Source organism: Sceloporus occidentalis, unplaced genomic scaffold (assembly GCF_023333645.1).
Source record: "Sceloporus occidentalis isolate IW3139 unplaced genomic scaffold, rSceOcc1.0.p SCAF_152, whole genome shotgun sequence".
NCBI lineage: Eukaryota > Metazoa > Chordata > Lepidosauria > Squamata > Phrynosomatidae > Sceloporus > Sceloporus occidentalis.
Genome location: NW_028317132.1, coordinates 1,770,840 through 1,791,245, shown reverse-complemented (window position 1 = coordinate 1,791,245; position 20,406 = coordinate 1,770,840). Strand labels below are relative to the sequence as shown.

At 42.4% G+C, this 20,406-nt stretch overlaps 1 protein-coding gene across 1 annotated transcript in view; it reads right to left on the bottom strand.

The window, feature by feature from the left end:
- Positions 1 to 612: 612 nt before the first annotated feature.
- Positions 613 to 20,406, bottom strand: part of LOC149280598 (oxysterol-binding protein 1-like) — a 41,183-nt gene continuing 21,389 nt past the window's right edge. The window contains exons 6-14 of the mRNA XM_089500355.1: positions 17,270 to 17,321; positions 13,740 to 13,871; positions 6,665 to 6,910; positions 2,236 to 2,356; positions 2,041 to 2,144; positions 1,858 to 1,953; positions 1,612 to 1,781; positions 1,286 to 1,506; positions 613 to 755 (exon numbers count right to left, since the gene is read on the bottom strand). Of these exons, the coding sequence (XP_089356481.1) occupies positions 613 to 755; positions 1,286 to 1,506; positions 1,612 to 1,781; positions 1,858 to 1,953; positions 2,041 to 2,144; positions 2,236 to 2,356; positions 6,665 to 6,910; positions 13,740 to 13,871; positions 17,270 to 17,321 (1,285 nt within the window). The remainder of the gene's footprint in view (positions 756 to 1,285; positions 1,507 to 1,611; positions 1,782 to 1,857; positions 1,954 to 2,040; positions 2,145 to 2,235; positions 2,357 to 6,664; positions 6,911 to 13,739; positions 13,872 to 17,269; positions 17,322 to 20,406) is intronic.

Below are 20,406 nucleotides of genomic sequence, written 5' to 3'. Positions count from 1 at the left end.
GAAATGTTAACCACCCTCTAATTCACAAAAATGTATTCACACAACAGAAGTCAAAGAAATTAACTAGAAACGCGATTAATAAAAACCAAAACATAAGGCAAACAGCATCCTCCACCCACCGTGGTGCTCATTGTGGGTGTTGCAAGATGGTTGTGAGGGCTGTGGGGACTTACTATGCTCTGCAGGTCAAAAAACAAAAGGAAACTCAATAAAAGAAGCCACTATCAAATATTCTCAAGAGTTACTAATGGCAATCATTTACACGAGGCTGTGTTTTCAAATATATTTTAAATGTATAAAGTATACTGCAAAATTCCATATATAGGAATGGGTGACAGCTTGCGGTCACATGGATATTTGAAAGGTATATCCATAAAGGTGTGAGTATTTGAAAACACATAGTTACCTAAAAATCCCTGTGGTAAAAGGAGATACCCCACAAAACATGTGGTGCATTGCTTCATTATCCCCTTGTAAATTAGACCTGCAGAGCATTAATCTGTCCAGAGGAGTCAGGACTAGGGTCAGTAAGGCATCGCTGCAGGTAGAGGGTAATAACAAAAAGAATGGAGCTGGAGCAAATCAGAAAAGAACAAATATTGCCACGGTTTCTCAGAAGATATCAGGACTACCCTCCCAATTTTGCCTCTCTTTGCACTCCCAGTATGTGCCACGAAATATGTGTGTCATCTCTTTATTTACGGGATCCATCTTCCGTTCAAACCACAAAGGCTTATACGTATCCACCGGTGAGCCTGTGAGGACAGAAATTACACAATGAGGGCTGTGCAATCAAGTTATATACTAGTGAGGCACAAGTTAATTCGGTTCAACTTTTTCAATTAATTCATCTTCGGTGTATCATTTGTAATTTTTCACAGGTAGTCGGATAAATGACCAAGCTTCCTAGAGATTAACATTCTAGGGGGTAGTCTTAAGGTTATTTATATCACCCACTGCTTTACTGGCCTGATGTTCTAAACAGTAAATCATGTTCAGGGAGTAAGTCAGTGTGTCACCTGACATGTTTCTGTGATGTGGATGGTTACACAGCATGAGCCGAAGCCAACCCCAGTATACGCCTGTTGAGAGGACTCACCAGCCACAAAAAAGTTTTCACAATGGTTGCAAGGACCAACATATTAAAATGACAGAGAGTTTGAGCAAAGCATTGGGATTCGTAATACAAACCTTTACAGAACACTATTTTAGGGCACTCATCAGGTTGTTCATTTCACACTCTTGACCTCATGCTAGTATTATGGATTTAAAAATATTCTCTTACCATCTTCTCCAGCTTTCTCCCTCTCAGCCTCTCTTCTCCGCCTTGTGCTTCTTTGTTTCTCCTCAAGTCTCTGTTTTTCTCCATTGGCTTCATCCCAGTTGCCATTCTCCATCAGTCGTTGGTCGGGCCTCAAACGACTGTCTGTCGGGGCAACACCATCCTCAGGAGCATTTAACGACAGCGCAAGCTCGGAGAAGTAATACATGTATTCTGCATTTTTCCTGTAGATACAAGTACAGAGGAAGTAACCCTAAATACTATTTCCTTAATGGGGTGAAACATATGTTGAGAGGGTCACAGGAAGGTGAAGAACAGTAGATACTAACGGAAGAGGGTTTCGCTTCCACAACAAAGTCCTACTCTCTGGGGCTTTATCTCCCCCATTTTCAGACCCGCTTCCACCTGGCGACACTGGTACGCATTCCATACGCTCATCCCAAGTCCCCATCAGGGTGTAATGCACACGGCCTGTAGCATCCATTACCTCCCCGGTTACCTGATACAGAGGAACAGAATAACGTGATAAAGGTATATTCATGCATTTGTGAGTTACGAGGATAATGACTACTTACTTTGCGCGCCACATCCCGGGAGAAATAGCTGTATGGTGCAAACTTAAGCTTACACTTATCCCCAGTCTTATGATTGATAATCTCTATCTCTCCTGACTGTAAAGATAAGGATGGTAAAAATATAAAACTTCATGAGACAGATTAGGTGGAAGTCAATGCCAGAAATAAGGGTTATTATTTTACCTGGTCAATCCACAGTTTCCCAACAATTATGTTGTGAACAGTGGTGGTCACTTTCTTCCACGTGTAATGATTCCCAGAATTATTAAATATACAGTGTATGGTACCTAGGAAAATTTAACAGACACATAGTAACAGAGTTTGACATTTATTCACGCCCACTTGTCTTTCCTTCATCAATGGAAATATTGAGCTTACCCAACGGCATGATAGAAAGGTATTTTCCTCTAAATTTGCTAGTAATTTTTATCTCTTGCCGCAAGGTCCAGCCATGACGAGACTCTGCATGGTGTGCAGCCGCAGGGGGGTGATGACTGACCTAAGGGTAAATCAAAACTGGGCGTTTGTAAACTAGACGACACAAGGGGGGAAAAAGCTATGTTATGATACATTGCACACAAAGGCAAGTGTACAGAACCATCCTGGAGAACACACACAGTTTTAACACAGTTAAAATCTTGGCTTGTTTCTTTATCGAGGTTCTCTTATCAATTCTTTTAGCCAACATCTAGGACACCCACCGTGGACTATAATCCTCAGTTCCGACATCAAAAATCTTGAGGCCCACAACATTCTTAACACCTGGACCCCAATTCAGCTCCTATCAGAAAACCCCATGCCCATCCCACCCATTGCTCTGCCTTAAGATCCTCCCAAAAACCCACCTTATGAGAACAGGGGCAAGTCTAGGGTTAGTGGCGTCTGAGTTAAGTATTCTTCAAGGCCCCTCTTTAACTAACACGCATACACACTAACACGTAAACACCCACTCACTCTACCACCACACACTTAAATACAGACACACACACTATTTCTACTGCTCTTCCTCTCCCAAGTGCCACTAAACCTAGGCCCCTGACACTCCAACACCACACGCTGATAGACACACTAACACCAAAACACTCATTGTTTTGCACATATATTTATTATAACTAAGGAGGAGGTTGGTATGAGTTATTTATTTGTATGGTATAAGTTGTGTGTGGTCTAAGAGTGATCCTAACAAATCCTGTGTGCCTACGCATATACCAATTTTGAGTTAATGTTTCCATACGTACTGTACCCAATCAAAATGTCTATATGACTACAGTAATTACTATATGAATGTTTTTGTTGTACCTACCCCTTATATTTTAAAGTGTGGAGCACAGAGTCCATCTTTTAGCTCTAAGTAAATACATACATACATATATATACACACACACACTTAAAGAGGATATGTATCAGCTGTAAATAAAAAGGGGATCGATATGACATGTCTACTCTATGAATGTAGAAAGAACAAATATTGTATATTTAGCATCCACACAATGTTTAGGGGATATCAATTTTAGCAAATTTGAGTTGAAAATCTGTTGTACTGATGGTAGACTTGTGCATTCATTTTTGTATTTTTAACGATAATTGCGAATCAAGAGCGATCTCTGACGAAACATGGCGCCATGAAAAGCAGTTTAAGTGGTCGATGAGGTTAAGTAGGAGGGACTGTGTGTAGGAGGGTACATATTGACTGATGGGTAGTGTCAGACACCACTAGGTGTCTGTGTTCCATTAAGAGAAGGAGCCCAATATGCAGGACGACCAGAGGAACAGAGAAGCAAAACTGGTAAAGTTCGGACTCCACTTTAGTAGGTAACAGTCCAGGGTCAGGATCAAGCACAGGTAGGCACAGGTGCAGGTAACAGTACAGGTGCAGGTACCGGTACAGGTAACGATACAGGTTCAGGCACAGGTTCAAAATAGGGCAAGGAGCACAGCACTTGGGACGCTATGTAGCACACAGAGCGTCTCAGAATATCTGAGCACTGCTGAGAAGGAGCTTGGGGCATTTATAGGGATCACAGGTGTGACGTATGACGTCAAGCCTGTAGATCCAGCCCTAGTACCGCCCCTCACACAGTCTCTAGAGGGAGACGGGTTGGAAACGCCGCCCCTCTAGTAATAGCCTCCTTCTACACAGACGGCAGAAGAAGGAGGTGCCAGAGCGGCGTGCAGAAGCGCCGCCCCTCTCTTGGCACCCGACACCGCTCCGTCTCCATCTTCCCCAGCTCCCCGCATGGACGCGGGGAGTGAAGAAGCAGCCGACCGAGACGATGCCGGCACCAGGGATCCGGGAGAAAGCCGGCGCCGACCCTGCGTGCCAGTACATGCGTGACAGATAGAATCGCTGTGGGGTGAGCTGGAGAAGATGCGATGACTACTGCAGCAGATATTTTGTTCCCCTGTTCTCGAGTAGTTTAGTTGGTAGACAATTGCCCATTTATGCTACCAGCCAAACCTGTAATTTGCAAAGTTAATAATTTTTATTACTGTGACGGAATCTTCCGCCACTGGGGCTTTCGGAGGGGACTGATGGCTAGCTTCCTGCCTGCAGACAATGGGCCTTGACATTAGAAGGGGTTCTGTTCTTGGGGAAGTGGGTACAGGGACCCACTTTCTACTGATTTCCCCTATTGTATGTTTTACCATATTTCCTACACAGAGACTCAGAACTGTAAATGCCAGCGGGACATCCTGGTGTAAGAAGGCAGCTGATTATCTGGGTTGTGAAGAAATGTATTAAGGTGCTAGGTGTTAGTACTGCCATTCACTGTCTTTTGTGTACCCCCTACTGCTGTGTATATAATAACTAAATAGACAGCCAGTAGCTGTTAATCCTGTTAGCTCTGTGTCCTAGCCATTGTTTATTTCAATTCAATTATATGTCTGTAATCATTCTATGTCTACCTCCCCAATTAATGTAATTAATTCTCTTCTAATTCGATCCTGTGACATTTGTCTTGACCCTTTCTTACTTGTATATATAGTTTGTGTGTTTGGTTCAAATAAAGTAGTTCCTGTTTTACCTTAAAACGAGTTCCATCTTGTTATTGGGGTAAGCCTTGGTGCCGTCCTTGTCAGGACAGTAAAGAGCTGTATTGCTATGTTACCGTGCTACCGAGGTTCCCGAGAGGCTCTAATTCCTGGTGTCGTCAACGCTATTTCCACTTAAGGAACCAAGCCTTCTATTCCTGGTGACCATGGGCAGAAGGAAGCAATGTCTGGCGGGCGTACCCAGTCCGGGTACAGGTCGTTTCCGTCACAATTACCTTTCTATCATATCAATTGATCTTCACTGATAAATATTTTAGCCAAAACCAGTCATTTTACTGGGTTAGCACACAGTGTAACTGTGTTCATGGGTTGGGCAGAGCTGGCAGCAAGCGTGTACGATAAAGTAGCAGTGAGGTGAGCACTGGTATACGAGTCTCAGGTAGATAGAAGCCTTCTTGCACGGAGTCAGAAGTTGAACTACCAGACCACGAGTCGCTTGCAGCGGCTGCAGCAGTACCGACAAACATCCTGAATCTACTACTAGTGCTAAAATGTTGTCCAACCACACCTACCAAAGTAAGGCATGGTTATAGTCACAATTACAACCAAGGACTTACTACAGGGTCAGGATCCAGGGCGAAGATGCCATGCAAGCTACTTTATGATGAAGCATGGGATAAAACCACCACTACCAGTGCAACCACACCACACTGCTGTAAGCATTGGCAGCACTCTACTGAGGAGGGGGCAACAAGCAATGGCACTGCCAGATGAACGCAGCAAATCTATTTTTTCCCCAGCAAATAGTGAGGAAGAGGAGGGAAGGTCTACTCTTCCAGCACGAGTATACCTTACTCTGCCTTCTGTTGGGTAACATAGTAACATAGTTCATAAGGTTGAAAAAAGACCAAAGTCCATCAAGTTCAACCTATATACATATTGTGTCCCTACTGTGTTGATCCAGAGGAAGGCAAAAAACCCTTATGAAGCAGATGCCAATTGCCCCATACCAGGGGGAAAATTCCTTCCCGACTCCAAATATGGCAATCAGAATAAATCCCTGGATCAACGTTCTGTCCCTATTAATCTAATATCCATAGCTTGTAATATTATTGCTACAAGGGATCCATTGGGACAACTACACCCCCTGGTACAGAGTGCCACGTTTCCCCAGCTCAGACACAGATTTGGAGCACCTGGATTTTGGGAGTGTTGGTTTTGTGTGTGTCCTGTAAGTCCTCACCCGGTGGAGAGTAACACACCAAAGACCTCCATGGCCAGTATTTGCACCAGGACCTGACATGCAGCAGGTTTCAGCCAGAAGTCAGGGACTGTGTTTACTATATTCCCCACAAACTACAATAACGACTCCCTACTGAGCTGAGCCAGGCCGAACGCAAATACTGAGCTGTGTGCAAAGGAGGGCCTGATGGAGAACTATGTAAGGTTTGCTGTGACTATTGTATGTAAATCAGCCCTTTGTACTGTTTAAATACTGCTGCTTCACTACTGCACCTCTGACTTTTCTTTCTCTGGGGGGACTTTTTTTTTTTTTTTTTAAATAAAATTCTATAATATTGGGGAAATCCAGTCCTGCTCCACATGGCTGCATGTGCCTATCATCTGCTAGTGTCTGCCTGCCCAGTGCTTTATTACTGCACCCCTTTGACCATTCTAACTGTGGGGGGAACATTTTAACTTAAAATGGATGAACTTTAGCATCAAATGTGTACAGTTACATTATGATCTTTTTAAGTGTACGTGCAAAATAATTTTCAAATGCATTTGCCCAGGAATTATACCCTTCACAGACCTGCTCACAGAGGGAGCGATACCCGTTATCCTCCATCCGGTCCAGTTCAAAGGTTTCTCCTAGGAGTGGGTTGAAGGGCTTGCTGGTGCGGAAGACTGTGGTGGAGTAAGAAGAAACTGTAAAAGCAGCAACTAGACAAAGCTGTTCAAGAGCACTCTCACACTGAGCTCCCCGATCCAGCAGGGTATGATACTCCAGGTCCTCTGTCAAACGCTGGAGCATGGAGAGTGGCTCATTAAAGTTCACCTGGACAGGAAAAAAAACAAATTAGGGATGATCCCAAAGGCCTTGCTATACCTCTCAAATGATCTTATAATTGATAATCACACATATACCGTATCTGCCCCCCCCCACTTTAAGTCTTTAAAGTGGGGGTGCAGCCTATATTCGGGGTTTAGTGCAGCAATGCGCAATTCGTATCGCCCGACGTCCGGGACATGCAGTTCCGGGCAGACAGCAGGGTTAGGATAGTCCCGGCAAGGGAGATTGTTAAAGCACATCGTGCAGACTCTCCGGCAGCGGAGGTTGTTTATGCTCGCCGGTGAATGTCTGCGCGATTTTCTTTGAAGGAACCATTACTCATTCATCACTTTTGCCTTCCATCTTGATGCCATGAATCTTTTTTTATGGTGCCCCTATCTTAATCTTACAATCATTTGCAAAATATTCATATGCAAAGACCATTCTTCTTTGGGGTAGTAACCCTTTGCTTAGCCTGTCCATTAGAATATTTTCGCTCACTAAAGTATGGACTGCAAGCATCTGAGTTCAATTCTTCTATACCAGGCGCTGCAATCTGGGAAACCATGTACACCAGTGTATTATACATACATACAAAACCCTTACATCCCATTGCCCTAGCACAACAGCTAAAAGGTATTACCCCCTGCCCACGCTCACAACCCCGAAACCCGTTAAGCCGTAAGTATGAAAAATACTACTACATAGGGTACTACATGTAAGGGATGGATATGGCCCTCTAGAAAGGAAAAAAAAAAACTAAGGATGTGGGGTATTTCCATAATCAGGAGATGCAGTGTAACAATTTTGGCTGGGTTTCTCTGCCGTAACACATACCTGTGCAAAAAAAAGATCTAAGCAACACAGGTGGGAAAAAAAAAAAGTACAGAAAATAATTTCTGCGGCCACCTTCAACAATGATTGGTGGCCAAATGAAGCATGAAGAGTGCCCAAATACCCCCGATAGGATAGTCTGGGTTGTCTGCTTTACAGAAATATATACTTTTGCTTTATTTGTTCAAGTTATTGCTTATTATTAGGGCTGCAACTAACGATTATTTTAATAATCGATTAGTTGGCCGATTATTTTTTCGATTAATCGATTAATCGGATAAAAAAAACAATATGCAAATTTTTTGTTTATTTAAAATAATTTAATGAACTGGATGTAAAAAAACAACTTAAAATTTACATTAACATTCTTATTTTGTTATGATGTAATAAAAAACCAATATTTTCAAAGTACAAAAACCCAAACACAATATTTCTGAAACAAAATAACCCCAAACATTCTGAAAAGAGGTGGACTATTACTGTTCAAGAAACTTTGCACCCAGCACTTTGCACCCAGCACTTTGCACCCAGCACTTTGCACCCAGCCCTGGCACTTTGCACCCAGCCCTGGCACTTTGCACCCAGCACTTTGCCCCCAGCACTTTGCCCCACCCCTGGCACTTTGCACCCGGCACTTTGCACCCGGCACTCAGCACTTTGCCCCAGCCCTGGCACTTTGCACCCAGCACTTTGCACCCAGCACCCAGCACTTTGCACCCAGCCCTAGCACTTTGCACCCAGAACTTTGCACCCAGCCCTGGCACTTTGCACTTTGCACCCAGCCCTGGCACTTTGCACCCAGAACTTTGCACCCTGGCACTGTGCACCCAGCCCTGGCACTGTGCACCCAGCCCTGGCACTGTGCACCCAGCACTTTGCACTGTGCCCCTGCACCCAGTCTCCAACTCTGCCCTGCACCCAGCCCTGCCCCCACATTCTGCCCTGCACCCACTCTGCCCTGCACCCAGTCTCCAACTCTGCCCTGCACCCCCACCCCCACTCTGCCCTGCACCCAGTCTCCTGCCCTGCCCCCACACTCATACCCTGCCCTGCATCCCCTGAAACCCCACCCCCACCCCGGCGAATCGCTCTGTGCGAACGGAGCCACTCGCACAGAGCGAACCGCTCTGTGCGAACGGAGCCACTCGCACAGAGCGAACCGGAAGCGGAAGCGGGGAACGCTCGCGGAGGTAAGTAAAAGGAGCCGAGTGCTCCAACAACGAATCGATCACTCGATTAATCGATAAAGGAAATCGTCGACAACGATTTCCGTTATCGATTATTATCGATTTTATCGATTCGTTGTTTCAGCCCTACTTATTATCCAACTATGGTATCAAAAGAAAGCGCTCTCTTCTACATGGGTATACTATTCACAGGAAAGGAGAATAATCACTGAACTGACATACCGCAAAAATGGCAAAATTGCTCCGGGACTTGAGGTACCAAAAACCCCTGGGGCTGAAGGGGTTAAAATGCTATGTAGCAAACGTGCTGCTAATCAAATGCCCTTGATTAACTGATCATCAGCAAGTGTGATCACCTCTGTAAAAGCCGAAGTTTTAGCAGTTCGCTGGTCTTAAGCATTCGGGTGTGTGTGTGTTAAACAATGCCAACAAGAAAAACATCAATCATCTTAGAGAAGGAACTGTTGCTGCCTATCAATCTGGGAAGGGTTACATGGCCATTTCCAAACAATTTAAAGTCCATCATTCTACAGTCAGAAAGATTTTTCAAAAGTGGAAAACATTTAAGATAGTTGCCAATAGGGATGCACTGAAATGAAAATTCTTGACCGAAACCGAAAATTCAGGATTCACTGGGTCGAAACTGAAAATGACCCCCCAAAAACAAACCAAAAAAAACCTCAAACTTATTAAAAGTAACACATTAAAATTGGACAAAAATATATTAATATATAAATTAACCTTTAACCCGGGCATGATAGGAGTGTGATTGCTGTTAGCAATCTTATACCGTATTGGCACGATTATAAGACAAGGTTTTTTTCAGAGCAAATCGGGGTCGTCTTATAACCAGACCTCAAATAGGTCTGACTATGAGACGACTAAGATCCAGATCCCCCGCAGCTGCAGGGGACCTGGATCCTCCTGTCTCCCCCCCCCCCCCCCGCCCCACTTACCGGTACTTCTGAGTCCCCGGTGTGTAGCTGGGGCAGCGTGTAGATGTCTACGCGATTTGCGTAGACAACTTCCGCAGGAAGGAGGTGTGGCTAGCAGCGGGGGTTGTCTGCGTCCATCGCAGCTGTCAGAGATCAGAGTTCCCCGCACCGGTGCCGGTGCTGCAGAGTGTTAAATGGGGGGCATAAGGCATTTCTGGAGGCAAAGTGCTCTGTGAAATGCCTTTTAACCCCCTTAATGCCACTCTGCCTCCAGGAATGCCCTTTTAACCCTCTATACGCCACTCTGCCTCCTGAATGCCTTAAACCTCCCTATATGCCATTCTTCCCCATAATATGCCTTTTAACCCTCTAAATGTCAGAGTGGCATATAGGGGTATAAGGCATTTCTGGAGGCAGAGTGGCATATAGGGGGTCAAAAGGCATATCATGGGGCACAGTGGCACATAGGGTTAAAAGGCATATCATGGGGCACAGTGGCATTTAGAGGGTTAAAAGGCATATCATGGGGCACAGTGGCATATAGGGGGTATAAGGCATTTCTGGGGCAGATGTGCATAACTGGGGGGCAGGTTGGAAAATAGAAGGAAATAAAACCAAAATATTTTTCTCAATCATAGTTTTTATTAAAAAAAAAAATAGTTTAGATGAATTAACATTTACTGGTAAAACTTTTTTCCTATAGGGTCGTCTTATATTCAGGCTTTTTCTTTTTTCCTAAATTAATATTCAGATTTGGGGGGTCGTCTTATAATTGAGCAAATACGGTATATTTAATACAACAATGAGACTCCTATCATGCACAGGCAGCCAATACATGCTGAAACCTGGCTAGCTGCCCCCCTTGTGCATTGATGCTGCCAGCAGTATGGGGTCTGCACATCACTTACAGCTTCCCTGTGCCATGCTCCCGCCCCCTTATCCATGCTATCACATACACATTCATTAATTTACTCATTCATATACTCATTCACTCCCTCAATCACTCCTTCATACCACCCCACCCTCTTACCTGAACTGCAGATCTCAGTGTCGCTCGCAGACTTCCACAGGGGCCTTGCTGCTTCCCTCTGCCTTGCTCGCACTCTGTGCAAACAACTTCTCTTGTAGCGCCCAGGGGAAGCTGGAACGGAGCAGAGTCATGTAATGTGACGTGAATTCACGTGACTCCGTTGGGTTCCTGCTTCCCCTGGGCGGAACAATAGACGCACAGGTAAGCAGCAGGGCCCCTGTGGACGATCCCTGTGAGGCTATCCAGGCAAACAAAAATAAAAGCTTTTCTGACCTTCCGATCGCCGTGATTCACGGTAATCAGTGGTTTAATCAACAGACCAGTGATGCAAATCACCAGTCTGTTAAACATGCTCCCGAGCCAGATGCAAATCTGGTGAAGGGCATTCCAGGATGCCTCTTCATTGAGGCAAGCCTGCAATGCCCCTGAGGTGGCTTCACAACCTCCTGATCGCCGTTAGTTAAAGGACAAACCAGTGGGCAATAGGTGGGTTAAACGACAAACCAGTGATTCAAGTCACTGGTCTGTCACACTACAAACAAAAAATCTCTATATTTTATCTTTGGTGTCTAAAGAAAGCCCTGTTTGGCCTGAAAAAAACCCCCAATATATAATGTGTGCGTGTGTGTGTGTGTGTGTGTGTGTGGACAAAATGAGAAAGAAGAACATTACAGCTAAACAGCAACACTGAAAAATGTTTAAACAGCCTTTGTCCTAAAATGTACTAAGAGAAAGAAACAGTCTTGTCATTAAAGGGTTAAGGGACAGATTATTATGTCCTGATATGTAAAATCATAGAATTCAAGGAGGGTGTACTTTCTTTTTCACACGTGTGTATACATACATATATATATACACATACTCGTGTGAAAAAGAAAGCATATATATATGCTATATCTGGCCAAGTTAATATTGCATCAAGTACATCCCCTTTTTTCTTTTTTAACTTTTACCCTAAACTTAAGGATCTGCAATCACTCTAACCCTCCCAACCCAAAGTGTTAAACAATAAATATAAAAATAAAATCAGGCATTTGTACAAATACTGCTAACATAAAAGAGGGTTTAACCAGCTAAAATTACAAATCTAAAAAAATGACAGATTGCTGCCAAAGGCAATGTTTAACAATTGAGAATAGACTCCGGGCAGCCAGGAGCAGCGGTCCTGACAAATATCACGGCGGTGATTAGCCATGATCTGTAAAAGTAGCAGAGGCCTTAAATGATAGTTTGCGTATTATTACACCCTCTCTCCTTAAGGGGTTACATTTATCAATCTATGATCTAGAAAAGGACACAAAGGGAAGGCTTAATATTTGAAAACACTTAATTATGTAAGGTAATTAACCCCTTCAGTCCTGGAGCAATTTCGCAATTTTTGCGGTATGTCTGTTCAGTGATTATTCCCCTTTCCTGCGAATAGTGTACTATTATATACTATTCTAATACTATATATTGCTTTTTTCAAGGAGAGAGAGGGCTCTCTTTTGATACCATAGTTAGATGACTAGCTGAAAATTTAGGATAAGAAATTTAGTAAAAACCAGTGAAAATAAAACAAAAAACAAAAAAATAAAAAACACCAAATGTTTTATGTATTTCCCCTCTGAATTCCCCTAATCACAAAATTAGGTGAAGTGATGGAAAATCCCCTCCAAGTTTATCGATTCAGGTGTCCTGATTTCTGAAATATCTAATTTATATAGAATTTCCATACTTTTCCAGCACTTATAGGGAGCATACTATAAGGTGTACATTATTCTTTACAAAGCCGTAGAATTTTGACATTAGGTATGATGGGATTGCAAATGGTTTCCTTGCAGGACGGCTGACGGCAGCGGGAAACACGCCCATTTAAAGAAAAAATGGCCGGGGAGCGGGGCGTGTCAAGACCCCGCTCCTGCGACCCGTAGGATTTGGGTCTTGACCCGGAGAACAAGCGCTCACCCGGAGAGTTCCCAGGTATGACAATAATATATATTTCTGTAAAGCTGACAACCCAGACTATCGTTATCAGGGGTATTTGGGCATTCTTCATGCAGCTATTTGGCCACCAATCACTGTCAAAGGTGGCTGCAGAAATCATTTCCTGTGCTTTTGTCCCACCAACACTTCTGTGTTTCTTAGATCTTTTTGCACAGGGTATGTGTTATGGCAGAGAAACCCGGCCAAAACTGTTACACTGCATCTCCTGATTACGGAAATATTCCACATCCTTAGTTTTTTTTCTTTCTAGAGGGCCATATCCATCTCTTTCATATGGTACCCTATAAAGTAGTATTTTTGGGGGTTGTGAAGCGGGGCATTATACCTTTTAGATAAGGGTTTCTTGAGATGCGTTTTATGGACGTACCGGTACGTCCATAGGGGACTGAAGGGGTTCAACCATAACTGCATGCCATCTCTCTGCTGATTGATTTAGACAACAGAGGTGAGTAGGAAGTAGGGAAATGCAGATGTATCGCTACAGAACTATGTAAAATTGTGCACATGGGGATAAAAACAAGCATGCTAATTATACATTCATTAGCTGCATATATGGGAAATCCTCTATGGAGAAAGATTTGGGAGTACTCATCGATACTCGGTGCACAATAAAATAAGATGCCATTCTGGCGATTGTAGACATTGAGGTTTAAAACAATCAACTTCAGCAATCCAGGGAACAAGCTGCTTTTGGGACAATAACGGATTCAAAAAAAATCAGTAATGGCAACGGTGAACACAGAAGTCTTGTTTTGGCTATGTTTCTCTTAGAATTTAATAACTTAACTACCACAAAACTTTCCACCTCCATCCCTACTCATTAATTTCCGATTTCTTACAAGTGTCTGCCCCCCCATACCCACCGGCATTGGAATTTTGCTTAGCTCTTTCCCTATACAATTCTTCATGACACTCCACAGATTAAGGCTGTAGTTAGGTTTGTACGGGATCCTTGTGCGTCTTTCCCTTCTTAGATCCTCAGAGGGTGGGCGTACCTGTAGGAAACACAATAAAATGCCCAAGGTTGGAAAATGGTGCATTATGTTTAATTATCACATTAAAACTGCTACAAAATAAAAATCGACTTAAAATGGAAATTGCATTTCTTTTTGAATCAGCATTAGAGTGACGGTTCCTAGAGTCACTCTACCCCTCCACTATTGTTGCCCTGACTCCCAGGGGACTATTTCCCAAAGTGCGACCTGATCGTGAGTGAGAGCGGGACTTTCACTCCTGTCGCTTTCCTTTCTCCTACTGGGATCAGGTTGCTATTTTCACTGTATCATCTTTACATCCCTGGGAGTCTATCCTAGAATTAGCGGAGGGCTGAGTACATCGACCACCGAGTTAGTTAACGCCGAAGGCCAGCGGTACCTAGGACTGTTTCCTATGGAACTGTTTGCGGCTACCAACTCGTGGGTGGTCCGCTGGTTCTTCCACTCGGTGGTCCCGGGACTTTCCTGGACTCTTCTGGAGTCCTTTCCTGTTGCTATTTTTACGGTGGATTATCATCCTGAAGGGAGAAAGCGCTCTTGTCGGAGAGACAACCTGAGGTCCCTAGCCAGTCCGTCACACAGGGAATTCAGTAAAAGTTATACCCAGATCAAGCAACTTATAAAATTCTGCATGTGATCATTGTTTTCCTTACAGCGGTCAAAAGTATAAATAGTCTTAGTATTGTATCTAAATACTTGTAATTCTGAAACTTTTTTTTTTTATTGCTTCAAAGTATTGAATTATTTTCCTTGCTAGAAAGTTATCCGACTTTTCATCTGGAGTATAATCCCATAATTACTACTGAGAAACAAATTTACTGTTCTTATATTAAAAGATTCCTCCTAAAGGAAGAGAGAGGAAGGGGGAAAAAATGCTTGCCCCTCCAAACTGCCTGCCCTCATTGTTTTTCCTGCCCTACTTCAGGTAGGAGCTCACATTTCTGGATCTCTGGAGGTAGGCCCTTGGGTGGACTTACACCTTGAACCAGATTTCTTTTCCAATGGAGAAGGTTCCTGGTGATTTTTAGGTGATGATCACACCACCCATGCACATCTTCCAGGAATCCTGGAATCACTGCATGCACCACGGCTCCAGGAATACACCATTGAAGGGGCAGAGGCCATTTGGAGACTGTTCTTTTTCTACCATGGATGAGAAACAGGTTGAAGAGACCCAGAGGGAGGCTCCTAGGAAAGCCTCCTCCAAAACTAAGCATTCGGTATGCCTTTTCTGTAAGCAGCCCTGAAGTGACGGCAAGTCTAAAGTCTTCAGTACTGTTCTACAAGCCATCATAGTCAGAACAGAAAGAGAAGTTGTGGGCTGCTAACTCTGCTTCTAAGAAAATACTGTCTGGGATTTTTTTTCTACTGGAAGGATTTGTTTGGCAAAAATCTGGAAAATTTGTTGGAACAGTAGTGGGAACAATAGTAGACACTAGATTCGGTTAAGGGACTTGCTTGGATATCTCACATTTCCCCAGAAAGGTAATGACTATGCTATGAAGGATGGTGGCTCTGACCAGACGTTGTTTAGTCAAAACAGGATGGCTCAAAGGCATCTCCCTTCCCATTTGTGTTGGATTTTCTCTTTGGTGCTAGCTAAATTTCTATTTTGTCTGTCCTTGTGGGCTCCATGCTGGACAGTGATCTCTACAGATGGAAAACTGCATGGCTGGGTAACATGCCTAGAGAATCGCTTCATGCAAGATTATATACAGATTATCCATTTTTTGACTTCCAGACCACCAAGATCTGCTTTCCCAGGGTCTCCATCAATCTTCAGCACTACTTCTGTTGATTGCCTGGAGATTGAATAGGTTCTCCTGCTCGGACGTAGACATTCTGTTGGAAAGCAGGAAATTAGACACCAGAAAAAGGTATGCCATTTGGAAGATCTTCACTGAATGGTGCTCCCTCAAACTCGTCATCTGTCAGTTCTTAAAGCTCTGATTGCTCCATTTGGGCTTCTCCAAAAGGCCTATGCCCAGCTACTATTAAAGCACACATCGATGCCCTAAAACCCTTTTTTGACTTTGCCTTTCGCTCTTGGTTCCGTTTATTTATGATGGCATTATCCAGAATTGGGCTCAGTCGCAGCCTCATGTGCCTCCTTGAGATTTAATGGTGATTTTGAAAAGCCTTATTATTAAACGCCATTTTCTCCCTTTTACGTTGGTGTTTCACGTGACAATTGCACCTGCCTGGAGATTTTCTTCATGTTCTCCATTACTATGGATGTCAGCACAGTGCTTCATTTATCACTGGGATTTACTCATAACACTTTTTCAGACTTTCAGGACTTTGTTTTACCATCTTTTTGTCTGGAACGAGAGAGTGAGAGTGAGAGTGAGAGTGAGAGTGAGAGTGAGAGTGAGAGTGAGAGTGAGAGTGAGAGTGAGAGTGAGAGTGAGAGTGAGAGAGAGAGAGAGAGAGAGAGAGAGAGAGAGAGAGAGAGAGAGAGAGAGCTGCATTTCTTGGATGTTAGAATATCCCTAGAGATGTATTTGAAGAGGACTACTTGGCTCTGCTGATCCTCCAACTTGTTCATTTGGTACGTGTGCGGCTGGAAAGGATTTAAAGACTGAAATCCGTCAGCAGGTGAATAGTACAGGGAATCCAGGAAGCATGTAGGTTCTACGAGGTGCCTCCAGTTCAGATATGTAGAGCACCTGGTTAAGACCTCTCTTCATACTTTTGTCAAGCATTATAGACAAAGTCTCATCTGCTGAAGAATCCATGTTTTGTAGCTGGGTATTGCGGTCTGTTATACCCACCATTATATCTTATTGAATATCTAATATTTTCAGCACTGATGGAGTTAACAAGGGAAATGACAAGCCCAGATTTTCACAATCACAACCTAATTAGACATTCTAATGTAAATAAATCTATGTTCATTATTTTAGTGCCTAAATTCTTCTTGTTCCTTAATTACTTAACCAAGCTCTACCATTTTCCAATTCTATAAAGTTAGTAGTAAAACATGTGAAGGGAGACTAAGCAGGATTGATGTCAGTGGTAAATACAGGTTTTAAGAGAATGCATAACTAGAAAGATATGGAAGATGGGTAAAAAAAAAAAAAAAATAGTACTGGAGAAAAACAACATACCAAGAAAAACAGAAGGACATAAGAATCTTAAGATTTTCACTCGCAGACTAGAAGAAAATAGAGGAATTCCCACTGACACAAAAAGGTGAACCTCTTGGTATATCATAGGAACAATTGCTGGAGAATAAAGAATTAGGGTCTAAGAACGCAACGATTCCTGCAAGTTTCTCACCACAGATGAGACAGGTTGACTATTGAGAGTAAATTTTTTTTATCTTGCACAACTCGCACAGTTTAGTGTGTGTACATATGGGATGAGTGCACAGATATGAAGGTATCAACACTTACAGGTTCTTCTATAATATCATAGCTTGCTGCACTAATGTTGCTTCCCGATCGCCTGCAGAGAGAGAGATCTTTATTAGAATTTAAAAGCTGGAAGAGAGCTTAAACTAGAAAAAAATAAAACAGAAATAATAGACCAGCAATAAATTAATATAAATCAATAACTATTAAAAGAATGTTGAAACCTCTGAAATCAATTATACTTAGTAAACTTTTTTCTTCATCATTTTTATTTTTTAACTCCGGTTAAGGGAGAACTCCCACCACTCTTCCCAAAGTTTTTTTGTTTTTTTTTAACTAAAGAATTAAATATTTAATGCTTTATGTCAAGTCCTTTTAAAATATTTAATTTTACTTACCTGGATGTTTAACACGAATACTCAACTACCCATGATCCTCTAGCACCCTCCTGCCTTTTACCCAATGAACTGGAAGCCCCTGGTTCCCAGAACACTGCAGCAATGGTGTCACCCACCACAGCGTGCAACATCATTGCATACATACTGAGGCAGTAAATAGCATATGGCGTCCCAAATGGAAAGCAGATATTGCCATACAGGCCACAAACCGTGACCTTATATTAGGCGGTAACCAGTTTAATTTAAGGAATGTCTGACACTGCCTGCGAATATCACTGCTGCGTATGGTGTGAATGCTAAAGGCAACCCGAAAGTTATGAAGACAACGAAAGGAGCCTATGTACAAGGAGGGAAGTAAAAAAACTGCTCCACCTAACACCAGCTAAGTACACAACATTAGATACCCTACTGAATACATGACTGTGGGCAATAAGTTGTTTAACACAAAAAGGGGACAGCGATCTCTTATTTCAGTGCAATGAAATGTCTTTAACCCCTTCGTGACAAAGGCTGATTTTTTTGTACCCTTCGTGACAATGGCCTTTTTAACATTTCTGCGCTGCTTGTGTTTAGCTGTAATTTTCTTCTTTCCCGTTTACTGAACCCACACACATTAGATATTGTTTTTTTCAGGACAAGAAGGGCTTTCTTTAGATGACATTGTTTTGATTGTATCATATTATTTACTACTAAAAAAAGTATAAAATATGGTGAAAAATTTAGAAAAAAATGACTGTTTCTAACTTTTAGTTGAAAAATCTTTTACTCATGTATAAAAGGTAATGAAAAAACCTGCTAAATGGATTCTACTATTTGTCCTGAGTTTAGAAATACCCAATGTTTTTATGTTTTTTTGCTTTTTTCTACCCATTATGGGGCAATAAGTACAGGTAGCGTTTTGCTATTTCAAAGCCATTTTTTCCAAATCTGGTAATTCTTCCCCCCATGTGCCATTTCGGGTATCTTTGAACCCGGCCAATGCAATTTACCCCATCAAATCATATATTTTTGAAAACTAGACAGCCCAGGGTATTCTAAATGCTAGTATTTTAACTATTTCCATGCACCATATCTACCACCAGTTTGTGTCAAACTTTGTGGTAGTCATTTTTATGCATTTGTTTTGTCACACACATTTTACTTCAGGTATGAATTAAAAGGTTCTCGTTTATGTCACTATCACAAAACACCCCAATATGTGTTCAGCAACATCTCCTGAGTACAGCGATACCTCACATGAATGATTTTGCCTGGCTGTTTGGGGGCAAAAGGGCCACGCGCATTTTTCAATGTTGAACTTTGGCATTTGGGGATCCACTGCCTATGCCCTATTTGGTACATCTTTGAGTCGGGCCATTTCAGTGTGCCCAATAAACCCATATATTTTTGAAAACTAGACACCCCAGGGTATTTCAAATGCTAGTATTTTAACTCTTTCCATGCACCATATCTACCACCAGTCTTTGTCAAACTTTGTGGTAGTCATTTTTTTGCATTTGGTTTTCCACACACATTTTACTTTAGGTATGAATTAAAAAGTTCTCGTATATGTCACTATCACAAAACACCCCAATATGTGTTCAGCAACATCTCCTGAGTACAGCGATACCTCACATGAATGATTTTGCCTGGCCGTTTGGGGCAAAAGGGCCACATTTGGGCATGCGCATTTTTCAATGTTGAACTTTGGCATTTGGGGATCCACTGCCCATGCCCTATTTGGTACATCTTTGAGCCGGGGCATTTCAGTGTGCCCAACAAAACCATATATTTTTCAAAACTAGACACCACAGGGTATTTTAAATGCTGGTATTTTAACTCTTTGCATGCACACATTTTACCACCAGCATGTTTTCAAAGTTTGCAGTAGTATTTTTGTGTGTGTATTTTTCCCACACACACCTACTTTATGTATGAATTTACAGCTCCTGGTATATGCCGCTGTCACACGACACCCCATAATGTGTTCAGCAACATCTCCTGAGTGCAGTGATACCCCACATGGATGGGTTTGTCATTTTTGTGGGAACTAAAAGGCCACATTTGGTACGTGTGCATTTTTCTAATTGGAAATTAGATGTGTGGCCATCCTTCCCCCGGTGTTAATTGGGACGTTGTTGAACCTGGCCAATTCAATTTACCCCATCAAATCATACCTTTTTTAAAAGTAGACACCCCATGGGCATTTAATATGCCAGTATTTTAACTCTTTCCATGCGAGAATTGTTTTAAGCTAATATGCTAATTTTAGGACTTGCTCACAAAAATATATTTTTTATATATATTTTTTTTTTGTCTTTTTAAAAAAAAAATTAACATTTTTTTTCAACTTGGAGGTTCCCCTGATAGTGACATCAGTGGGAAATGATTTTTACATTTTACTAGTTTTTTACTATTTTTTTTTCTAATTATTATTAATTTTATTTTATTTTTTAATTTATTTTTACTAATCACACTGTGATTAGAAAGCTGGGTTCCATTGACTTGCATGGTGAATGCAGTACCTGTATTCAACCTGCAAGTGGAGCCAAAGTTCTCTAGATGGTCTGGACCATCTAGCGAACTTTTAAAATTTGTTGGTTCCTGTTACAGGGCAGCGGCCATCTTACTTGATGGCGAAGATCATCGGCAGCTGCGGCTGTGACCGCTCTCCGGAGCGGTCACAGCCCATCGAAAGGTAAGTGTTTGGTGTCGCTGGATGCCTCCTGATTGAGGCATTCCAGCGACACCATTTAAGTTTAGGAGGCGATCGTCGATCGCCTCCTAAACGCTTTTAAAACG